This window comes from Loxodonta africana, chromosome X (genome assembly GCF_030014295.1).
Source record: "Loxodonta africana isolate mLoxAfr1 chromosome X, mLoxAfr1.hap2, whole genome shotgun sequence".
In the NCBI taxonomy this organism is placed as follows: domain Eukaryota; kingdom Metazoa; phylum Chordata; class Mammalia; order Proboscidea; family Elephantidae; genus Loxodonta; species Loxodonta africana.
Window position 1 is genome coordinate 71985555 of NC_087369.1, and position 22607 is coordinate 72008161.

A 22607-nucleotide genomic window follows, 5' to 3' on the forward strand; every position below is an offset into this window, starting at 1 on the left:
TTCCTCGCAGGTCTCTGATGATATGAATGTTAAATATCTTTCATTATTGTCCCACAGGTACCTGAGGTTCTGGGTTTTGTTTTTGTTTTGTTTTTATCCACAGTCAGTTTTCTCTTAAGTTGGGTAATTTCTGTTTTTTCTTTCTTAAGTTCACTGATTCTTTCCTTTGTCCCTTCCATTTTGCTCTTGAGCCCATCCATTTTTCAATTTCTCTGTTGTATTTTTTTCTGTTCTGTAATTCCCATTTGATTCTTCTTCCTATCTTCTGTTTCTTTGCCGAGAATTTCTTTTTTTCATTTGTTTCGAGCATATTTGTAATTGCTGTTTGAAAAAAATGTTATGATGGCTGCTTTAAAATCTTTGTCAGGTATTTCTAATATCTCTCATCTTGATGTTAGCATTTATGGACTGCCTTTTCTCATTCAAGTTGAGATTTTCCTGGTTCTTGATATGATGACTGGTTTTTGTATGAAACCTAGACATTTTTGACATTATTTTATGAGACTCTAGATTTTATATTAAAAAAAAATTTGTAGCAGTGGAGTATATGTAACAATAGTTTGCCATTTTAACCATTTCTAAATGGACAATTCAGTGACATAAACTACACTTCCCATGTTGTGAAATCACCACTACCCATTGCCAAAAGTTTTACATCACCCCAAACAGAAACTCAATACTCTTTAAGCAATAACTCCCGTTCCCTCCTCCCCCGGTGCCTGGTAACCATGAATAAACTTTTGTCTGTATGCCTTTGCTTAATCTAGATATTTTATATACACAAAATCATACAATATTTGTCCTTTTGTGTCTGACTTATTTCACTCAACATGTTTCCAAGAATCATCCATGTTGTAGCATGTATCAGAATTTTCACTTATCTTCATGGTTGAATAATATTCCACTGTATGGATATACCAAATTTTGTTTATCCATTCATCTTTTGATGGACACTTAGGCTGTTTACCATAGTCATAATGGCCATCGGGTGCATGCACATTTCAATTGTAGTATATCATTAGAGTCAAACATTGCCCAATTTTGTATCTGTTATGGACCAGTCCATACCCTGTTATACAGCAGTGCTTTGAACAGTAAATCATAAAATTGAACATCTGCGAATAAACATCTGAGAATGATAATAGCATCAGCAAGTTACATGCTGCAATATTGTATGTACGGCTGTTGTGACTCTGAGTTTACTGTTACGACACTGGTGCTGACTTTAGATATAGCATGATCTTATTCAATATTTCATATCATAAAAAGCATCAGTTCTTAATTTGAAGTCGAATTCTTCAAGTTTCTCTAACTGTAACACCTACACTGCTTATACCCCCAACAATATGTCTAGCAAAAGAAGTCATGCCACTGAAAGTTCTACTCCAAAAAAGAAGGCGAGGAAGGCTCTAGACATGAATATAAAAATGAAGATCATTGATGCCAACAGTAATGGAAAGCCAGGGAGATAGCATGTGAGGAAGGACTGTATGATTTGACTATTTTGACAATCATTAAGGATAAGAATAGGATTTTGGAGGCAGTTAAAGGAGTGATTGGCATAAAGTCGACAAATTTTAACAAAGAAGAGGCAAGGGCCAATCCACAAGTTGGAGAAGCTGTTGATAATGATTTGAATAGAACACCAAATCCAGAAGAGGGTTCCTACGAGTTTACTGACAATTAGAATGAAAGTATGCAGCCATTTTGAAAACCTGAAGGGACAGCAGGAAGAATACCAACCCCCCCCAAAAAAAAACAAAGCCTATTGCCAGCGAGTCAATTCCGACTCATAGCAACTCTATAGGACAGAGTAGAACTGCCCTACAGAGTTTCTGAGGAATGGCTGGTAGATTTGAACTGCTTACCTTTTGGTTAGCAGTCAGGCTCTTAACCACTACGCCACCAGGGCTCCAAGGAGACTACCACAAGTACTTTAATGCCAGTAAGGGCTGGTTTCATCTTTTCAAATGCAGATTTAGCTTACATAACATGCATATAGCTGGAGAATCAGTAAGTGCCAATGTTGAAGTTGCCAAAAAATTCAAAGATAAGCAGGACAAGATAATACAAGGTGAAAAATATCAAGCAGAGCTGATTTCCAACGTGGACAAAACAGGCTTGTTTTGGAAAATGATGCCAGAATGGACCTATGTTCACAAAGAGGCAAAGTCAATGCCTGGTTCAAGGCATTTAAAAACAGAATCACATTGTTGCTTGGAGGAAATACTGCTGGATTTGTAAAGATACTGATAATAAAGGGTAATAATGAAAACTAGAAACAAAAAGAAAAAACAAAGTATTTGACTTAATCAGAACTGACTTATGACAGAGTTGTCGGAACAGAACCCCATCATAAGTTGGGAACTAGCTGTAATTTTCCTTCTCATTTTGAGTTGTGTAAATTATGTTTAAGAGCAGAAGCAAGAATTGTAACACTATCTGATGTGGTTCTAAAAGTATGTAGATGAAATATTTAAGACAATTATATTGACTGGGGAGTGCAAAGGAATGTAAAGAGAAGTAGGGTTTGCACTTTACTCAAACTGGTAAAATGCCAACACCAGTATACTTATGCATTATGTATAGACAGTGTTTTGCCTAAAGAAACCACTAAAAAAAAATTCAAAGAGATGCATTCAAAAGCACTATGGATTAACAAACCAAATTTTAAAATGTTCATGTAATCCACTGGAAAGCAAGACAAGAATCATAAATGACAAATAGAGAGAACAAACATAAGGATATAGGTAAGTTGACAGTAGAAGGTTGGAAAAAGATATATCATGAAAACACTAATCAAAGAAAAGGAGTAGTGGACATATCAGATAAAGTAGACTTCAGAACAAAGAAAATTTCCAGTCAAAGAGAGACATCAGATAACGACAAAAGGTCAATTCACCAAGAAGACATAGCAAACTTAAATGTGTATGCACCAAGCAACAAAGATGCAAAATATGTGAAGCAAAAACTGATAGAACTGAAGGAAGAAATTAATAAATCTACATTTATGGTTGGAAACATCAATACCCTCTCTCAACAATTCATAAAACTACTAGACAGAAAGTCATTAAGAACATGGAAGGATTTCACCCTGTCTGGAGCAAGGGAGAATGAAGAAAACCAAAGACTCAAGGGAAAGATTAGTCCAAACAATCAAAGGACCACAACTACCTAAGCCTCCACCAGACTGAGTCCAGCACAACTAGATGGTGCCCAGCTACCCCCCTGACTGCTCTGACAGGGATCACAATAGATGATCCTGAACAGAGCTGGAGAAAATTGTAGAACAAAATTCAAACTCACAAAAAAGGACCGGATTTATTGGTCTGACAGGGACTGGAAAAACCCCGAGAGTATGGCCCCTGGACACTCTTTTAACTCAGTACTGAAGTCACTCCTAAGGTTCACCCTTCAGCCAAAGATTAGACAAACGCATAAAACAAAACGAGACTAAATGGGCACACCAGCCCAGGGGCAAGAACGAGAACGCAGGAGGAGAGAGGAAAGCTGGACAAGTGGGAATAGGGAACCCAAGGTCGAGAAGGGGAGAGTGTTGACACATCATGGGGTTGGCAAGCAATGTCACAAAACGGTATGTTTATTAATTGTTTATTGAGAAACTAATTTGCTCTGTACACCTTCATCTAGAGCACAATAAAAAAAGAACATAGAAGGACTTCACACAATAAATCTGCAGACTCTAATCTGCATTTATAGAATACTTCCCAACAAACATCTTCAATTACACATGGAACTTGTATCAAGATAGACATATTTCCTTTTAATTGAAGTCATATGAAATATTTTCTCTGATCATAATGGAATCAAACTAGAAATTAATAATACAAAGATAACAGGAAAATTTCCAAACACTTGGAAACTAAACAACACACTTCTGAATGGTCCATACATCAAGGAGGAAGTCTCAAGGGAATAAAAAATTGAAAACAACAGGTGTTAGTGAGGATGTGGAGAAATAGGAACCCTCATCCACTGCTGCTGGGATTGTTAAATGGTGCAACCCCTATTGCAGTTTGGCAGTTCTTCATAAAGTTGACTATAAAATTGCCATATGATCCAGCAATTTTACTCCTAGATATAAACACAAACGAAAGCAAGAACACAAACATACTTATACACCAATGTTCATTGCAGCATTATTCACAATAGCCAAAAGGTGGAAACAGCCTAAATGTCCACTAACAGATGAATGGATAAACGAAATGTGGTACATATATACAACGGAACATTGAAATGAAGTCCTGACACATGCCACAACATGGATGAACCTTGGGAACTTTAAAAAAAAAAATTATGCTGAGTGAAATACATCCATCACAAAAGAACAAATATTGTACGATTTCACTTATTTGAAATATCTAGAATTGGCACATGCATAGAGATAGAACAATGGTTATTAATGGTTCTAAGGAGTGGGCAGGAGGAGAGGAGAAAGAAGGATTCAATGCTTAGAGCACACAGAGCTTTAGTTAATGGTGATGGAAAAACTTGGGAATGGCTAAGGGTGATGGTAGAACAACAAGACAAACATAATTAATGTCGTTGACCTATACATGTGAAGATTGTTGAAATGGCAAATGTTTTGTTACATAAGTATTTACTACAATTTTATGAAGTGCATTGAAGTAAATGAAAATGAAAATACAACATATCAAAATTTGTAGGTCTCAGCTAAAGTAGTGCTGAGTAGGAAATGTGTAGTACTAAATGCTTACATTAGAAAGTCTCAAGTCAGTAGTCTGAGCTGGCACATCAAGAACCTAGAGTAAGAAGAGAAAAATAAGCCCAAAACAAGAGAAAAGCAAAAAAGCAGATAAGGGGGAAAAAAAGTGATTCCTTGAAAACACTAATAAAATTGATGAACCTCTAATTTAAAGACTGACAAAGGAAAGAACAGGTAAGACACTAATTACCCCTCTCTGGAATGAAGCTGGGGATATCACTACAGACCCTGCAGATATCAAAGGGTCAATAAGTAAATACTATGAACAATTCTACACACATAAATTTGAAAAATTAGATAAAATGGACCAATTTCTGGAAAAGCACAAATTACCACAACTTACCCCATAAGAAGCAGATAATTTGAATAGCCCTATATCTATTAAGGAAGTTGGATTTGTAATTTTAAAGCTCCCAAAAAAGAAATTTCCATGTCCAAATGGTTTCAGTGGAGAAATCTACCAAAGGTTTAAAGAAGAATTAATACCAATTCTTCACAACCTCCTCCAGAAAATAGAAAAGGAGGGAACACTCCCCAATTTACTTCATGGAGCTAGTATTACCCTGATTCCAAAACCAGACAAAAACAGTACAGTTAGAGAAATCTAAAAATTGTATCCCTCATGCATGTAAAAAAAATAATAAAACCCATTGCCATCGAGTTGATTCCGACTCATAGTGACCCTATAGGACAGAGTAGAACTGTCCCCCAGAGTTTCCAAGGAGAGCCTCGTGGATTTGAACTGCCGACCTTTTGGTTAGCAGCCATAGCTCTTAACCGCTATGCCATCAGGGTTTCCCTCATGCATAGGACATAAAATCCTTAACAAAATATTGGCAAGTAGAACTTAGTCATATATTATATATATATATATATATAAAGAAAGGATGTAATATACCATATTAACAGGCTGAAGAAGAAATATCACATGTTCATATCAATTGATTCAGAAAAAAGCATTGGAAAAAATTTAACACCCATTCATGATAAATACTCTTGGAAGACTTGTAAGAGAGGGGAACTTCCTCAACCTGATAAAGAGCATCTACAACTTATACTTAATGGTGAAAGATTATATTCTTTACCCCTAAGTTCAAGAACAAGGCAAGGATGTCTGCTCTCACAATCTTATTCTATAAATTGTTATGTCCTAGCCAGGAGATTAAGGCAAGAAAGAGAAAGGACATACAGATTGGAAAGGAAGAAATAAAACTGTACCTATTTGCAGATGACATGTAGTCTACATACAAAATCTCAATGCATCAGCAAAAAAAAAAAACTCCTAGAACTAATAAGGGAGTTCAGCATAGTCACAGGATACAGAATCGACATATAAAAATCAGTTGTTTGCATATACTAGCAATGAACACATGGACACCAAAATAAAAAAAAATACGTGTAATACCATTTACAAGTACTCAAAAAAATTAAATACTTAAGTGTAAATCTAACAAAACATTAGATCTGTGTGCTGAAAACTACAAAATGTGAATGAAAGACGTCAAAGAAGATCTAAATCAATAAAGAGGCATAGCACGTTCATGGGTTGGAAAACTCAACACAGTAAAGATGTCAATTCTCCCCAAATTGTTGCACAGATATAAGGCATTTTCTATCAAAATACCAACAAGACCTTTTAAAGGTGAAGACAAGATTATTCAAAAAATTTTATGGAAAGACAAGGTAACTAGAATATCTAAAAACACCTTGGAAGAAGACTAAAGTGGGTGGAATCATTGTACCCAATTTGGAGACTTATTATATAGCTACAGTAATCAAGTTTATGTGGTATTGGCAGAAGAACATAGATCAATGTCTATGTCAAACATGTCCAACTGATTCTTGACACCAGTGAAAAGCAATTCAGTGGAAGAACTTCGAACAAATGTTTGAGCATTTGGATCTCCATTTGCAAAAAAATAAAAAACCTTGACCCAAACGTTAATGCCAAATGGATGGTTAAATATAAAATGTTGGAACTATAAGTTTTTTAGAAAAAAACATAAGACAAATTTTTGGGAACCTAGGGCTAGGCAAAGAGTTCTTAGACTTGATACTAAGAGCATTACCCATAAAAGAAAAGATTGATAAATTGGACCTTATAAAAATTAACGTTCGTAAAAGCTCATGTGGAGGGTGGGGTTGGACACTTCTGGTGGGCCCTCTTACAACACAAAAAATTTTTTTAAGTGAATCAATTATATATATGACAAGCTAGGAACCCTGAACATCAAAGGCATAGTTAAGAAATCAGACTGAGTACAATGGGGAGGGAAAGACAATGCAGAAGCAATGAGGAGTGGCCAAACCTGACTTGGCAGGAACTGGCGCCCCTCAGCCCCAATCATCTGGCACTACTGTGGTGGGGTTGGCGGTAGCATTTGGGACATGGTTACTTCAGGGAAAGAAGGCAAGCAAAGTGGCGCAGCCCCCATCCCCTGGCGTGGCCGCAGGGGGGCCAAGCAAGCACACAGAATCTACGCACGCCTCTGCAATCAGTGAAAAAACAGTGCTCTCAGCACAAGATAAGTGATTTCATCTACTTTACCATGAAGATCTAATAGCTCCTGCTTTTGAAAGAACTCTCCCATCTGTCTGATCCCTCCTCCCTCTGCCCCAAGCCAGCTTCAGTAACAATCGATTTCCCTGGACCTGAGGTAGGTTCTGCTACACTCTCTGAGTCATTCTCCCTGTCTTTGAGAAGGAACAAATTAACAAATGGGGGGAAAGTAATCTGCCATCTCCCCTAATCTAGGATCTTAGAGCAGAAGCAGCTCCTGTCCAGGCACTAGCAATTCAAAGTCAGACTTTGAATTACTTTCATCCCTGCATGGACCCAGGTGTCCCCATTTCAGCAGCTAGGATCCTTCTGTGATATTGCAAGGGTGAATGTGCCTGAGGTCTGACTTTAACTGTTTCAGCTGTGCAGTGGAGAGGTGGGCTTTTGACATTTGAAACCCTCTGCCTATTAAACGGGGTCCTCACCTACCCACATCAGGGCCTGAGGACTGGTGGCTCCACCCATGCCACCTAGCCACCTGTGACAGTGATCCAAGGATAAGTGGTGCCTCCCAGTCCTTACAGATAAGAACATTGCGTGCCTATGGTATGGCTGCAGAGCCCACCTACCAGTGCGCTCTAGATAACAGGGACGTGCCTTCCTCACACTCAGGAGAAGGTTGTCAGCCCCCTCCCTTGCTCACATTGTGACTCCCTTTTGCTGCAACCAGAAACCTGTGCATACACCAATGACCACTGCTCCTCTAAGATCATAAGTGGGAACCTGCACCCACACTTAGTGACCAAATACCTGGACACCTGAGCTGAATCTATACAAGAATGGATTCCTAGGCTCATATACCTGATACCAACTCTAGCCATCTCATGACAGAACATTACTGCTTCAAAAGCTGCAATAATCAATTGAGTAGCCTATATGGGTATATCAAAAAAAAAAAGAAGCTAGGACACATGAACAAATATAAAATAAATTAATACAATAACTTACAGATGGCTTGGAGACAACAGTTGATATCAAGTCACATAAAGAAACAGACCATGATAGCTTCAACAGACTCCCCCCAAAAAGAAAAAAAAATCTTCCAGATGAAGATGTACTCCTGGAATTACCAGAGGTAGAATACAAAAGATTTATGTACAGAACTCTTCAAGAGGACAGGAAGGTGATCAGGCAAAACGCAGAACAAACCAAGAAGCACACAGATAAAGCAGCTGAGGAAATGAGGGTTATTCAAGAAAATAATGAAAAATTTAATAAGCTGCAAGAATCCATAGAGAGACACCAATCAGAAATTCAGAATATTAACAATAAAATTTCAGAATTAGACAACTCAGTACAAAGTCAGCAAAGCAGAACTGAGGAAATGGAAGTGAGAATTAGCGACATTGAAGATAAAACACTTGGCAATGATATATTTGAGGAAAAATCAGCTAAAAGAATTTAAAAAAATGAAAAGGCCCTAAGAATCATGTGGGACTCTATCAAGAGAAATGACGTACAAGTGATTGATACCAGATCTTGGAGGGAAAACAGAAAATACAGAGAGAATTGTTGAAGATTTGTTGGCTGAAAACTTCCCTCATATAGTGAAAGATGAGAAGATACCTATCCAAGATGCTTAACAAGCCCCATACAAGGTAGATCCCAAAAGAAAGTCATCAAGACATATTATAATCAAACTTGCCAAAACCAAGGATAAACAAAATTTTAAGAGTGACTAGGGATAAACGAAAAGTCACCTACGAACAAAAGTCAGTAAGCTCGAACTACTCAGCTGGTACCATGCAGGCAAGAAGGCAATGGGATAACACATATAAAGCCTTGAAGGAAAAAAAAATTGGCAACCAAGAATCATATATCCAGCAAAACTATCTCTCAAAAATGAAGATGAAATTAGGCCATTTCCAGATAAACAGAAGTTTAGGGAATTTACAAAAAAAAAAACAAGGAGGCGGGGCCAAGATGGCGGACTAGGTGGACGCTACCGCGGATCCCTCTTGCAACAAAGACTCGGAAAAACAAGTGAATCAATCACATACATAACAATCTATGAACTCTGAACAACAAGCACAGACTTAAAGACAGAAAACGAACAAATACGGGCAGACAGCGACCGTTTTCAGAACTAGGAGCCAGTGTACCAGGCAGCTGACCTTTGGAGCCCGATCTGGGGCAGAGCCCAGGGGGGCAGACAGCACAGACAAGGGGCCCAGCCCTACCCCCCCGAACCCATCCCGGGAGGGAGTCTAGCTGGTTGGCGCGGGCGGCGTAGCGGCACAGCCGGAGGGAGAAGCACCCGGGAGGCAGTGACTGATCTTGGAGCGGGGAGAGCAGCGTCCCAGCCGGGGAGCCGTCCCGCCAGGAGTTTGGCGGGAAGCGGGCGTGGCGCGAGCGGGGGATCAGCTATATTTCCCTAAAGCGACCCCGGGGCGGGGCTCACACGTTCGTGCAGGGGACGCCCACCCAGTTCACGCATGCGGCGCGGCGCACCAGAGGGAGAAGTCCCCGGGACGAAGTGACTGGTCTTGGAGCGGGGAAAGCAGCGTCCCAGCCGGGGAGCCGTCCTGCTGGGATTTGGGAGCGCGCGGGCGGGGCGTGAGCGCGGGGCCCAATTATATTCCCCTGAATAGACGCCGGGGGCGGGCCCACCCGTTCGTGCGGGAGACGCCCACCCAGTTCACGCAAGTGGTGCGGCGCACCAGAGGGAGAAGTCCCCGGGAGGAAGTGATTGGTCTTGGAGCGGGGAGAGTAGCGTCCCAGCCGGGGAGCCGTCCCGCCGGGATTTTGGCGGACGGAGGCGGAGCGTGAACGCGGGGATCAGCTCTATATTCTGTGGTGCTACACTCCTAGCTCTCTGATCCCTCCCCCACCCTCCTCAGGCGGCTCCATTAACATCCGAATACCCTGAGCCAGAGGGAGAATTCAGATAGGGATCTGACTGCATTTTTTTATAGCTGATTACCTGGAAAATCTAGTTTCCCAGTGATGGCTCAGAGACAGCAGTCCATATCAAACCACATAAAGAAACAGACCATGATAGCTTCTCCAAGCCCCCAAACAAAAGAATCAAAATCTTTCCCAAATGAAGATACAATCCTGGAATTATCAGACACAGAATATAAAAAACTAATTTACAGAATGCTTAAAGATATCACAAATGAAATTAGGATAACTGCAGAAAAAGCCAAGGAACACACTGATAAAACTGTTGAAGAACTCAAAAAGATTATTCAAGAACATAGTGGAAAAATTAATAAGTTGCAAGAATCCATAGAGAGACAGCATGTAGAAATCCAAAAGATTAACAATAAAATTACAGAATTAGACAACGCAATAGAAGTCAGAGGAGCAGACTCGAGCAATTAGAATGTAGACTGGGACTTCTGGAGGACCAGGGAATCAACACCAACATAGCTGAAAAAAAAATCAGATAAAAGAATTAAAAAAAATGAAGAAACCCTGAGAATCATGTGGGACTCTATCAAGAAGGATAACTTGCAAGTGATTGGAGTCCCAGAACAGGGAGGGGGACAGAAAACACAGAGAAAATAGTTGAAGAACTCCTGACACAAAACTTCCCTGACATCATGAAAGACAAAAGGATATCTATCCAAGATACTCATCGAACCCCATTTAAGATTGATCCAAAAAGAAAAACACCAAGACATATTATCATCAAACTCACCAAAACCAAAGACAAACAGAAAATTTTAAAAGCAGCCAGGGAGAAAAGAAAGGTTTCCTTCAAGGGAGAATCAATAAGAATAAGTTCAGACTACTCAGCAGAAACCATGCAGGCAAGAAGGGAATGGGACGACGTATACAGAGCACTGAAGGAGAAAAACTGCCAGCCAAGGGTCATATGTCCAGCAAAACTCTCTCTGAAATATGAAGGAGAAATTAAGATATTTACAGATAAACACAATTTTAGAGAATTTGCGAAAACTAAACCAAGACTGCAAGAAATGCTAAAGGAGATTGGCCTGATGACCAATACTATCAGGTACCAGCACAATACAAGGTCACAAAACAGAACGTCCTGATATCAACGCAACTCAAATAGGGAAAGCACAAAAACAAACAAGATTAATTCTAAAAAATAAATAAACAAAATAATACACATAACAGGAAATCATGGAAATCAATAGATAAACGATCACAATAATCAAAAAGAGGGACTAAATATAGGAGGCACTGAACTGCTAGATGGAGAGTGATACAAGGCGATATAGAACGATACAAGTTAGGTTTTTACTTAGAAAAATAGGAGTAAATAATAAGGTAACGACAAAAAGGAATATCAATTCCATAACTCAAGAAAAAAGCCAAGAAAAACGTAACGACTCAACAAACATAAGGTTAACCATTATGAAAATGAGGACCTCACAAGCTACTGAGAAAAATGCCTCAGCACAAAAAAGTATGTGGAAAAATGAAATTGTCAACAACACACATAAAAAGGCATCAAAATGACAGCACTAAAAACTTCTTTATCTATAATTACGCTGAATGTAAATGGACTAAATGCACCAATAAAGAAAGAGTCATGGACTGGATAAAGAAACACGATCCATCTATATGCTGCCTACAAGAGACACACCTCAGACTTAGAGACACAAACAAACTAAAACTCAAAGGATGGAAAAAAATATATCAAGCAAACAATAAGCAAAAAAGAAGAGGAGTAGCAATATTAATTTCTGACAAAATAGACTTTAGACTTAAATCCGCCACAAAGGATAAAGAAGGACACTATATAATGATAAAAGGGACAATTGATCAGGAGGACATAACCATATTAAATATTTACGCACCCAATGACAGGGCTGCAAGATACATACATCAAATTTTAACAGAATTGAAAAGTGAGATAGACACCTCCACATTTATAGTAGGAGACTTCAACACACCACTTTCGGAGAAGGACAGGACATCCAGTAAGAAGCTCAATAGAGACACGGAAGACCTACTTACAACAATCAACCAACTTGACCTCATTGACTTATACAGAACTCTCCACCCAACTGCTGCAAAATATACTTTTTTTCTAGTGCACATGGAACATTCTCTAGAATAGACCACATATTAGGTCATAAAACAAATCTTTGCAGAATCCAAAACATCGAAATATTACAAAGCATCTTCTCAGACCACAAGGCAATGAAGCTAGAAATCAATAACAGAAAAACTAGGGAAAAGGAATCAAATACTTGGAAAATGAACAATACCCTCCTGAAAAAAGACTGGGTTATAGAAGACATCAAGGAGGGACTAAGGAAATTCTTAGAAAGCAACGAGAATGAAAACACTTCCTATCAAAACCTCTGGGACACAGCAAAAGCAGTGCTCAGAGGCCAATTTATATCGATAAATGCACACATACAAAAAGAAGAAAGAGCCAAAATCAGAGAACTGTCCCGACAACTTGAACAAATAGAAAGAGGGCAACAAAAGAACCCATCAGGCACCCGAAGAAAACAAATAATAAAAATTAGAGCTGAACTAAATGAATTAGAGAACAGAAAAACAATTGAAAGAATTAACAAAGCCAAAAGCTGGTTCTTTGAAAAAATTAACAAAATTGATAAACCACTGGCTAGACTGACTAAAGAAAAACAGGAAAGGAAACAAATAACCCGAATAAGAAACCAGAAGGACCACATCACAACACAGCCAAATGAAATTAAAAGAATCATTTCAGATTACTACATAAAATTGTACTCTAACAAATTTGAAAACCTAGGAGAAATGGATAAACTCTTTGAAAAATACTACCTACCTAAACTAACACATTCAGAAGTAGAACAATTAAATAGACCCATAACAAAAAAAGAGATTGAAACGGTAATCAAAAAACTTCCAACAAAAAAAAGTCCTGGCCCAGACGGCTTCACTGCAGAGTTCCACCAAACCTTCAGAGAAGACTTAACACCATTACTACTGAAGGTATTTCAAAGCATAGAAAAAGACGGAATACTACCCAACTCATTCTATGAAGCTACCGTCTCCCTGATGCCAGAACCAGGTAAAGACATTACAAAAAAAAATTATAGACCTATATCCCTCATGAACATTGATGCAAAAATCCTCAACAAAATTCTAGCCAACAGAATCCAACAACACATCAAAAAAATAATTCACCCTGATCAAGTGGAATTTATACCAGGTTTGCAAGGCTGGTTTAATATCAGAAAAACCATTAATGTAATCCATCACATAAATCAAACAAAAGATAAAAACCACATGATCTTATCAATAGATGCCGAAAAGGCATTTGACAAAGTTCAACACCCATTTATGATAAAAACTCTTACCAAAGTAGGAATTGAAGGAAAATTCCTCAACATAATAAAGGGCATCTATGCAAAGCCAACAGCCAATATCACTCTAAATGGAGAGAACCTGAAAGCATTTCCCTTGAGAACGGGAACCAGACAAGGATGCCCTTTATCACCGCTCTTATTCAACATCGTACTTGAAGTCCTAGCCAGGGCAATTAGGCTAGACAAAGAAATAAAGGGTATCCAGATTGGCAAGGAGGAAGTAAAGCTATCACTATTTGCAGATGACATGATCGTATACATGGAAAACCCTAAGGAATCCTCCAGAAAACTACTGAAACTAATAGAAGAGTTTGGAAGAGTCTCAGGTTATAAAATGAACATACAAAAATCACTTGGATTCCTCTACATCAACAAAAAGAACACCGAAGAGGAAATAACCAAATCAATACCATTCACAGTAGCCCCCAAGAAGATAAAATACTTAGGAATAAATCTTACCAAGGATGTAAAAACCTATACAAAGAAAACTATAAAACTCTGCTACAAGAAATTCAAAAGGACATACTTCAGTGGAAAAACATACCCTGCTCATGGATAGGAAGACTTAACATAGTAAAAATGTCTATTCTACCAAAAGCCATCTGTACATATAACGCACTTCCAATCCAAATACCAATGTCATATTTTAAGGGGATAGAGAAACAAATCACCAATTTCATATGGAAGGGAAAGTACCCCCGGATAAGCAAAGCATTACTGAAAAATAAGAAAGTGGGAGGCCTCACTCTACCTGATTTCAGATCCTATTATACAGCTACAGTAGTCAAAACAGCCTGGTACTGGTACAACAACAGGCACATAGACCAATGGAACAGAATTGAGAACCCAGATATAAATCCATCCACGTATGAGCAGCTGATATTTGACAAAGGACCAGTGTCAGTCAATTGGGGAAAAGATAGTCTTTTTAACAAATGGTGCTGGCATAACTGGATATCCATTTGCAAAAGAATGAAACGGGACCCATACCTCACACCATGCACAAAAACTAACTCCAAGTGGATCAAAGACCTAAACATAAAGACTAAAACGATAAAGATCATGGAAGAAAAAATAGGGACAACCCTAGAGGCCCTAATACAGGGCATAAACAGAATACAAATCATTACCAAAAATGATGAAGAGAAACCAGATAACTGGGAGCTCCTAAAAATCAAACACCTATGCTCATCTAAAGACTTCACCAAAAGAGTAAAAAGACCACCTACAGACTGGGAAAGAATTTTCAGCTATGACATCTCCGACCAGCGCCTCATCTCTAAAATCTACATGATTCTGTCAAAACTCAACCACAAAAAGACAAACAACCCAATCAAGAAGTGGGCAAAGGATATGAACACACATTTCACTAAAGAAGATATTCAGGCAGCCAACAGATACATGAGAAAATGCTCCCGATCATTAGCCATTAGAGAAATGCAAATTAAAACTACGATGAGATTCCATCTCACACCAACTAGACTGGCATTAATCCAAAAAACACAAAATAATAAATGTTGGAGAGGCTGTGGAGAGATTGGAACTCTCATACACTGCTGGTGGGATTGTAAAATGGTACAACCACTTTGGAAATCCATCTGGCGTTATCTTAAACAGTTAGAAATAGAACTACCATACAACCCAGAAATCCCACTCCTCAGAATATACCCTAGAGATACAAGAGCCTTCACACAAACAGATATATGCACACCCATGTTTATTGCAGCTCTGTTTACAATAGCAAAAAGCTGGAAGCAACCAAGGTGTCCATCAACGGATGAATGGGTAAATAAATTGTGGCATATTCACACAATGGAATACTACGCATCAATAAAGAACAGTGACGAATCTCTGAAACATTTCATAACATGGAGGAATCTGGAAGGCATTATGCTGAGTGAAATGAGTCAGAGGCAAAGGGACAAATATTGTATAAGACCACTATTATAAGATCTTTAGAAATAGAAAAAACGGAGAAGAACACATACTTTTGTGATTACGAGTGGGCGAGGGAGGGAGGGAGGGAGAGGGCATTTTATTGATCAATCAGTAGATAAGAACTGCTTTGGGTGAAGGGAAAGAGAACACTCAATAAAAGGAAGGTCAGCCTAATTGGACTGGACTAAAAGCAAAGAGGTTTCCGGGATAAAATGAAAGCTTCAAAGGTCAGTGGAGCAGGGGCTGGGGTCTGGGGAACTTGGTTTGAGGGGACTTCTAAGTCAATGGGCAAAATAATTCTATTATGAAAACATTCTGCATCCCACTTTGAATTGTGGCACCTGGGGTCCTAAATGCCAACAAGCGGCCATCTAAGATACATCAATTGGTCTCAACCCCCCGGGAGCAAAGGCAAAGGAAGAACACCAAGGTCACACGACAACTAAGAACCCAAGAGACAGAAAGGGCCACATGAACCAGAGACCTACATTATCCTGAGACCAGAAGAACTAGTTGGTGCCCGGCCACAATCGATGTCTGCCCTGTCAGGGAGCACAACAGACAACTCCAGAGGGAGCAGGAGACCAATGGGATACAGACCCCAAATTCTCATAAAAAGACCATACCTAATGGTATGACTGCGACTGGAGGAATCCCAGAGACAATGCTCCCCAGAACTTCTGATGGCACAGGACAGGAACCATCCCCGAAGACAAATCATCAGGCATGAAAAGGACTGGTCAGTGGGGGGGAGAGAGATGCTGATGAAGAGTGAGCTAATTAAATCAGGTGGACACTGGAGAGTGTGTTGGCAACTCTTGACTGGAGGGGGGATGGGAAGATAGAGAGAGAGGAAAGATGGCAAAATTGGCACGAAACGAGAGACTGAAAGGGCTGACTCAATAGGGGGAGAGCAAGTGGAAGAAGGGAGTAAGATGTATGTAAACCTACATGTGACAGACTGATTGGAATGGTAAATGTTCACTTGAAGCTTAATAAAAATTAATTTAAAAAAATAAGAAATACAAAGGGTAATTCCTTGGTTAGAAAATCAATAACATCAGATAACAACCCAAAACTAGAATACAGGACAGAAACCAAATATCAACCCTGATAGGGAAATCACAAAAATAAATCAAGATTAAAAAAAAAAAAGCTCAAAGCAGGGAACCAGCGATGTCATTATGTAAAAGATGACAACATTAAATCAATAAAGAGGGACTAAATAAAGTAGTTGTAGATCTTTCATATGGAGAGGAAGTCAAGGCAATATAGGGAGATAAAAGTTTGGTTTAAATTTAGAAAAATGGGGGCAAATAATAAGGTAACCACAAAGGATACTAAGAATCCTACACATCAAAATAAAATACAAGAAAAACATAAAGACCCAGCAAAAACAAAATCAACAACAATGAAAAAGAGGGAAACACAATTTATAAAGAAAAATTACTCAGCCCAAAAAATTAAAGGGAAAAAAGAAACTATCAACAACACATGAAAAGGACATCAAAATGACATCACTAAACTCATACCTTTCCATAACCATGCTGAATGTAAACAGACTAAATGCACCAATAAAAAGGCAGAGAGTTGCAGAATGGATAAAAAAAAAAAACATGATCCGTCTATATGCTGCCTAAAAGAGACACACCTAGACTTAAAGACACAAAAAAACTCAAAGGATAGAAAAAATGTATCAAGCAAAAAACAGCAGGAGTGGCAATACTAATTTCTGACAAAACAGACTTCAAAGTTGAATCCACCACAAAGGATAGGGAAGGACACTATGTAATGATTAAAGGGACAATATATCAAGATATAACCATATTAAATATTTATGTACCCAATGACAGGGCTACAGGATACATACAACAAATTCTAACAGCACTGAAAAGCGAGACAGATAGCTCGACAGTAATAGTAGTAGACTTCAACACGCCACTTTCAGTGGAGGACAGAACATACAGAAAAAAGCTCAATAAAGACATGGAATATCTAAATGCCGCAATCAACCAACTTGACCTAATAGATGTATACAGAACACTCCACCCAACATCAGACAACTATGCTTTCTTTTCCAATGCACATGGAACATTCTCTAGAATAGACCACATATTAGGCCATAAAGCAAGACTTATGAAGATCCAAAACATCAAAATATTACCAAGCATCTTCTCTGACCCTAAAGCTGTAAAATTAAAAATCAATACCGGGAAAAAAAATCAAGCATACAGAAACTGAGCAACGCTGTGCTCAAAAAATGATGGGATTGTTGAAGAAATTAAGGACTGAATAAAGAAATTCATAGAATCCAAAGAGAATGAAAACACTTCCTATCACAACTTTTGGGATACAGTTAAAACAGCGCTTTACCTGATTTTAGAACCTGTTACACTGCCACAGTAGTCAAAACAGCCTGGTACTGGTACAACAGATGCATAGACAAATGGAACAGAATTGAGAATCCAGATATAAATCCATCCACCTATGTGCAGCTGATATTTGACAAAATCCCAAATGCAGTTAAATAGGGAAGACAGTCTCTTTAATAAATGGTGCTGGCATAACTGGGTATCTATCTGCAAAAAAGTGAAACAAGACCCATACCTCACACCGTGCACAAAAACTAACTCAAAATGGATTAAAGACCTAAATATGAAATCTAAAATGATAAAGATCGTGGAAGAAAAAATAGGGGCAACACTAGGAGCCCTAATACATGGCATAAACAGTATAAAAACATTACTAGCAATGTACAAGCACCAGAAGAGAAACTAGATAACTGGGTGCTCCTAAAAATCAAACACATATGCTCATCCAAAGACTTCACCAAAAAAATTAAAAGATTGCCTACAGACTGGGAAAAAGCTTTTAGCTATGACATTTCCCATCAGCATCTGATCTCTAAAATGTACATGATACTGCAAAACCCCAACAACAACAACAAAAAACCAATTAAAGTATGGGCAAAGGATATGAACAGGCACTTCACTAAAGAAGACATTCAGGTAGCTAAGAGATACATGAGGAAATGCTCACGATGATTAGCCATTAGAGAAATGCAAATCAAAACTACAATGAGATTCCATCTCACTCCAACAAGGCTGGCATTAATCAAAAAAACAGAAAATAATAAATGTTGGAGAGGTTGTGGAGAGACTGGAACACTTATACACTGCTGGTGGGAATGTCAAATGGTACAACCACTTTGGTAATCGATTTGGCGCTTCCTTAAAAGCTAGAAATAGAACTACTATACAGTCCAGTAATCCTACTCCTTGGAATATATCCTAGAGAAATAAGAACCTTCACACAAACAGATATGTGCATACCCATGTTCACTGCAGCACAGTTTACAATAGCAAAAAGATGGAAGCAACCAAGGTGCCCATCAAAGAATGAATGGGTAAATAAATTATGGTATATTCACATAATGGAATACTATGCAATGATTAAGAACAACGATTGATCTGTGTAACATCTCATAACATGGAGGAATCTGGAAGGCATTATGCTGAGTGAAAATAGTTGCAAAAAAAGGACAAATATTGTATGAGACCACTATTATAAGAATTTTAGGAAAAGTTTAAATAGAGAAGAAAATATTCTTTGATAGTTACGAGGGTGGGGAGGGAGGTAGAGAGGTATTCACTAACTAGATAATAGTAGACAAGAATTATTTTAGGTAAAGGAAAGGACAACACACAATACAGTGAAAGTCAGCACAACTGGACTAAACCAAAAGCAAAGAAGTTTCCTGAATACAAGCAAATGCTTCGAAGTCCAGAGCAGCAGGGACAGGGTCTGAGGACCATAGTTTCAGGGGACATCTTGGTCAATTGGCATAATAAAATGTATTCAGAAAACATTCTTCATCCCACTTTGGTGAGAGGCGTTTGGGGTCTTAAACACTAGCAAGTGGCCGTCTTAAGATGCATCAATTGGTCTCAACCCACCTGGAGCAAAGGAGAATGAAGAACACCAAGGATATATGGTAAAGATGAGCCCAAGAGACAGAAAGGGCCACATAAACCAGAGTCTATCAGCCTGAGACCAGAAGAACTAGATGTTGCCCTGCTACCATCGATCACTCCCCTGACAGGGTATACAACAGAATCCCTGATGGAGCAGGAGAACAGTGGGGTACAGATCTCAAATTCTCCTAAAAGACCAGGCTTCATGATCTGACTGAGACTGGAGGGACCCTGGAGGTCACGGTCCTTTGTTAGCCCAAGATTGGAACCATTCCTGAAGCCAACTATCCAGACGGGTTGGACTGGACTATAAAATAGATAATGATACTGGTGAGGAGTGAACTTCTTTGCTCAAGTAGACACATGAGACTATGTGGGCAGCTCCTCTCTGGAGGTGAGATGAGAAGGAAGAAGGGTACAGGAGCTGATAGAATGGACACAGGTAATACAAGGTAGAGAGGAGAAGTGTGCTATCTCACTAGGAGGAGAACAACTAGGAGTACATAGCAAGGTGTGTATAACTTTTTGTATGAGAGACTAACTTGATTTGTAAGCTTTCACTTAAAGCACAATAAATAAATAAATAAATTTAATTTTTTAAAAAAGCCCATGTGAAAAAGATGAAAAGACAAGCTATAGACTGGGAGAAAATATTTGCAAATCGCCTATCTGACAAAGGACTAGTATCTAAATTATATGAAGAACTCTTGAAAATCAACAGAAAAAAAATGTAAATATCAACTTTTTATTCAGAAAATGGCCAAAGGGCATGACCAGACATTTCACCGAAGAGGATATACGAATGGCAAATAGCATGTGAAAACATGTTCAATATCATTTGCTATTAATGAAGTGCAAATTAAAATCTCAATGAGATCAGAGAGACTTATCAGAATGGCTAAAATAAACGATAAAATACCAAATGATGGCATGGATGTAGAAAAACTGTATTACTCATTCATTACTATTGGAAATGTAAAATAATACAGCTACTCTGGAAAACAGCTTTTCAGTTTCTTAAAAACTAAACACGCAACTAGTGTCCAAGCACAAACCCACATAACCCAGTAATTCCACTAATCGCGTTTCTGGCCACATATCCCAGACAAGTGAAAACTTCTGTTCACGTGAATGTTCATAACAACTTTATTCATAACAGTCAACAACTGAAAATAACGTAGATATCCTTCAGCAAATGAATGGTTAAAGTATAGATGTATGCAACACCTTGCAGAGAATTATATTGAGTGAAAAGAGCCAAAGTGTTACATATTTATGATTTTGTGTATATAAATTTCTTTAAATGACAACATTAAAGAAATGGAGGAGGTATTAATGATTAAAGGGATTAATGATTGCCAGGGGTTAAGGATAGGGTTGGGGAGTTGGGTAGGGGGAGGGAGGTAGCTGTGATGGGATTGTTTGTATCTTGACTTGCCTCATTGTCAGTGTCCTGATTGTGATATTGCACTACGGTCTCGCAATGTATCACACTTGGGGAAACTGGGTAAAGGTCCATGGGATCACCCTCTATTTTTTCTTAAAACTACATGTGAATCTATAATTATCTCAAAATAAGAAATTTAACTTTTGAAAAAGGTCAAATTCAGTCAAGCCCGACGTATCTCCTTCAGCAGAGATCTTTCTGCTGGGAACTTCACTCTTCAATTGTGAACATGTTTGTCTTTTTAATGCCCTCAAAATTACTTCAATTTTTTTTCCTTTTCATCTATTCAAGGTTCTGGTGTGGGATGTATAACTGCTTTGACAAAGGGCCGCAGCCCAAGCAGGGTATGCTAGAGAGCCTTCTTGAAATTAAGAAGCAGAGAGCAATGCTAGAGGCAGATGTGCATGAACTAGAAAAGGTAAGGGGAAAAGTCCCAAAAAGAGATCCTCTTGCCCGTTCTGGGTAGGTCCAGCCTGCTTGAAGTTGAGTTGGTACTTATGGGAAGCTGTGTGAAGTTCCTGGCACATAGAGTTAATGTAAAAAATTCTCTCCTTTGCCCTCCATACTCTCAGTTAGTAAAATTACATGTCTCAGAAAAGAGGACTACCATAGGTACAAGGCCTTCGAGGCTCTTTAATGGTGGGCATTTTAAAGCACTGTGGCAAATGTAGAGGAAAAGATGTTTGGGGGCAAAAGGTCGGTCATTTGCTACCACATAAGTGACGTGCTTACTCTCCATGAATAAAACAGCCCCTGCAAGGTCACTGTGATTTTTGCCTAGTTTTTCTGTTTGTAATTCTTTTCAACCATTCCTTGCTCCTGAAACAGAAACCAAAAGCCCGTGGTGAGCTGCCAGAAGAGGTCTGTACCTGCTCTCAGGGGATTTATTATCCCAGTGTCTAGGAAGTCCTTTGACCAACCCTCTCAGCTTTATGGGTATCGACAGAGACGTGAATACCTTGATGGAGAACAGCACCCTGTCCAGGGAAGGAGGCCTCCAAGTTCGAATGGATCAAGTAAAAAGCCAGCGTGCAGACCTTCACCATGACTGTTGTGGGAGCATTGGCAGCCTTAGGGCTATGGACATCTCTGAAGATGTGGGCTTCTCTGGGGTCATAGGCATCTCCGAGGCTGTGGGTTTCTCTGCACACATGGGCATCTCTGAGGCCATGGGCATCTCAAGGGGCATAGGCATCTCCAAGGCCAGCCCCAAGGAAGCAGGTTGCTCCAAGCAACAGTGAGCTACTCACCTGCTTCCATGCTGGAGGTACATGCAACAGCCACAATGATCCTTGTCTCAAAGACGGCTATACTTCTTTTCCAAATGCTTTAAATAGGTGAAGCCAGGGTCCACCACCACCCCCCCAACATCCCCACCCTCCCCCCCAACACACATGAATCTGGAAGGGTATTTAGGGCCTTTACTGATTAAGGGACCAGTATATTTTTTTTATATGCATATTATGCAGTCCAGAATATGGCCAGAGAAGGAATATGTTATTGTTATAGAATGGAATGTAGTTTTAGAAATGTTATTTGAAATATTTGGCTAGTTTCTTTATCCCATTTTCCTTAATGGTCAACCTCTACTTTTTCATCCTCACTGGTATAGCGTGAAATCTCAGTGGAAATATCGAGTCACAGTGGAGAAATAAGA

The 22607-nt window shown here is 39.0% G+C and overlaps 1 protein-coding gene across 1 annotated transcript in view; it reads left to right on the top strand.

Annotated features, from left to right (window-relative positions):
- Positions 1 to 22281, top strand: part of MTMR8 (myotubularin related protein 8) — a 154255-nt gene extending 131974 nt beyond the window's left edge. Inside the window, 3 exon segments of the mRNA XM_064278442.1 lie at positions 21242 to 21368; positions 21779 to 21824; positions 21827 to 22281. Of these exon segments, the coding sequence (XP_064134512.1) occupies positions 21242 to 21368; positions 21779 to 21824; positions 21827 to 22191 (538 nt within the window). The 3' untranslated portion in view covers positions 22192 to 22281.
- The last annotated feature ends 326 nt before the right edge of the window (positions 22282 to 22607 follow it).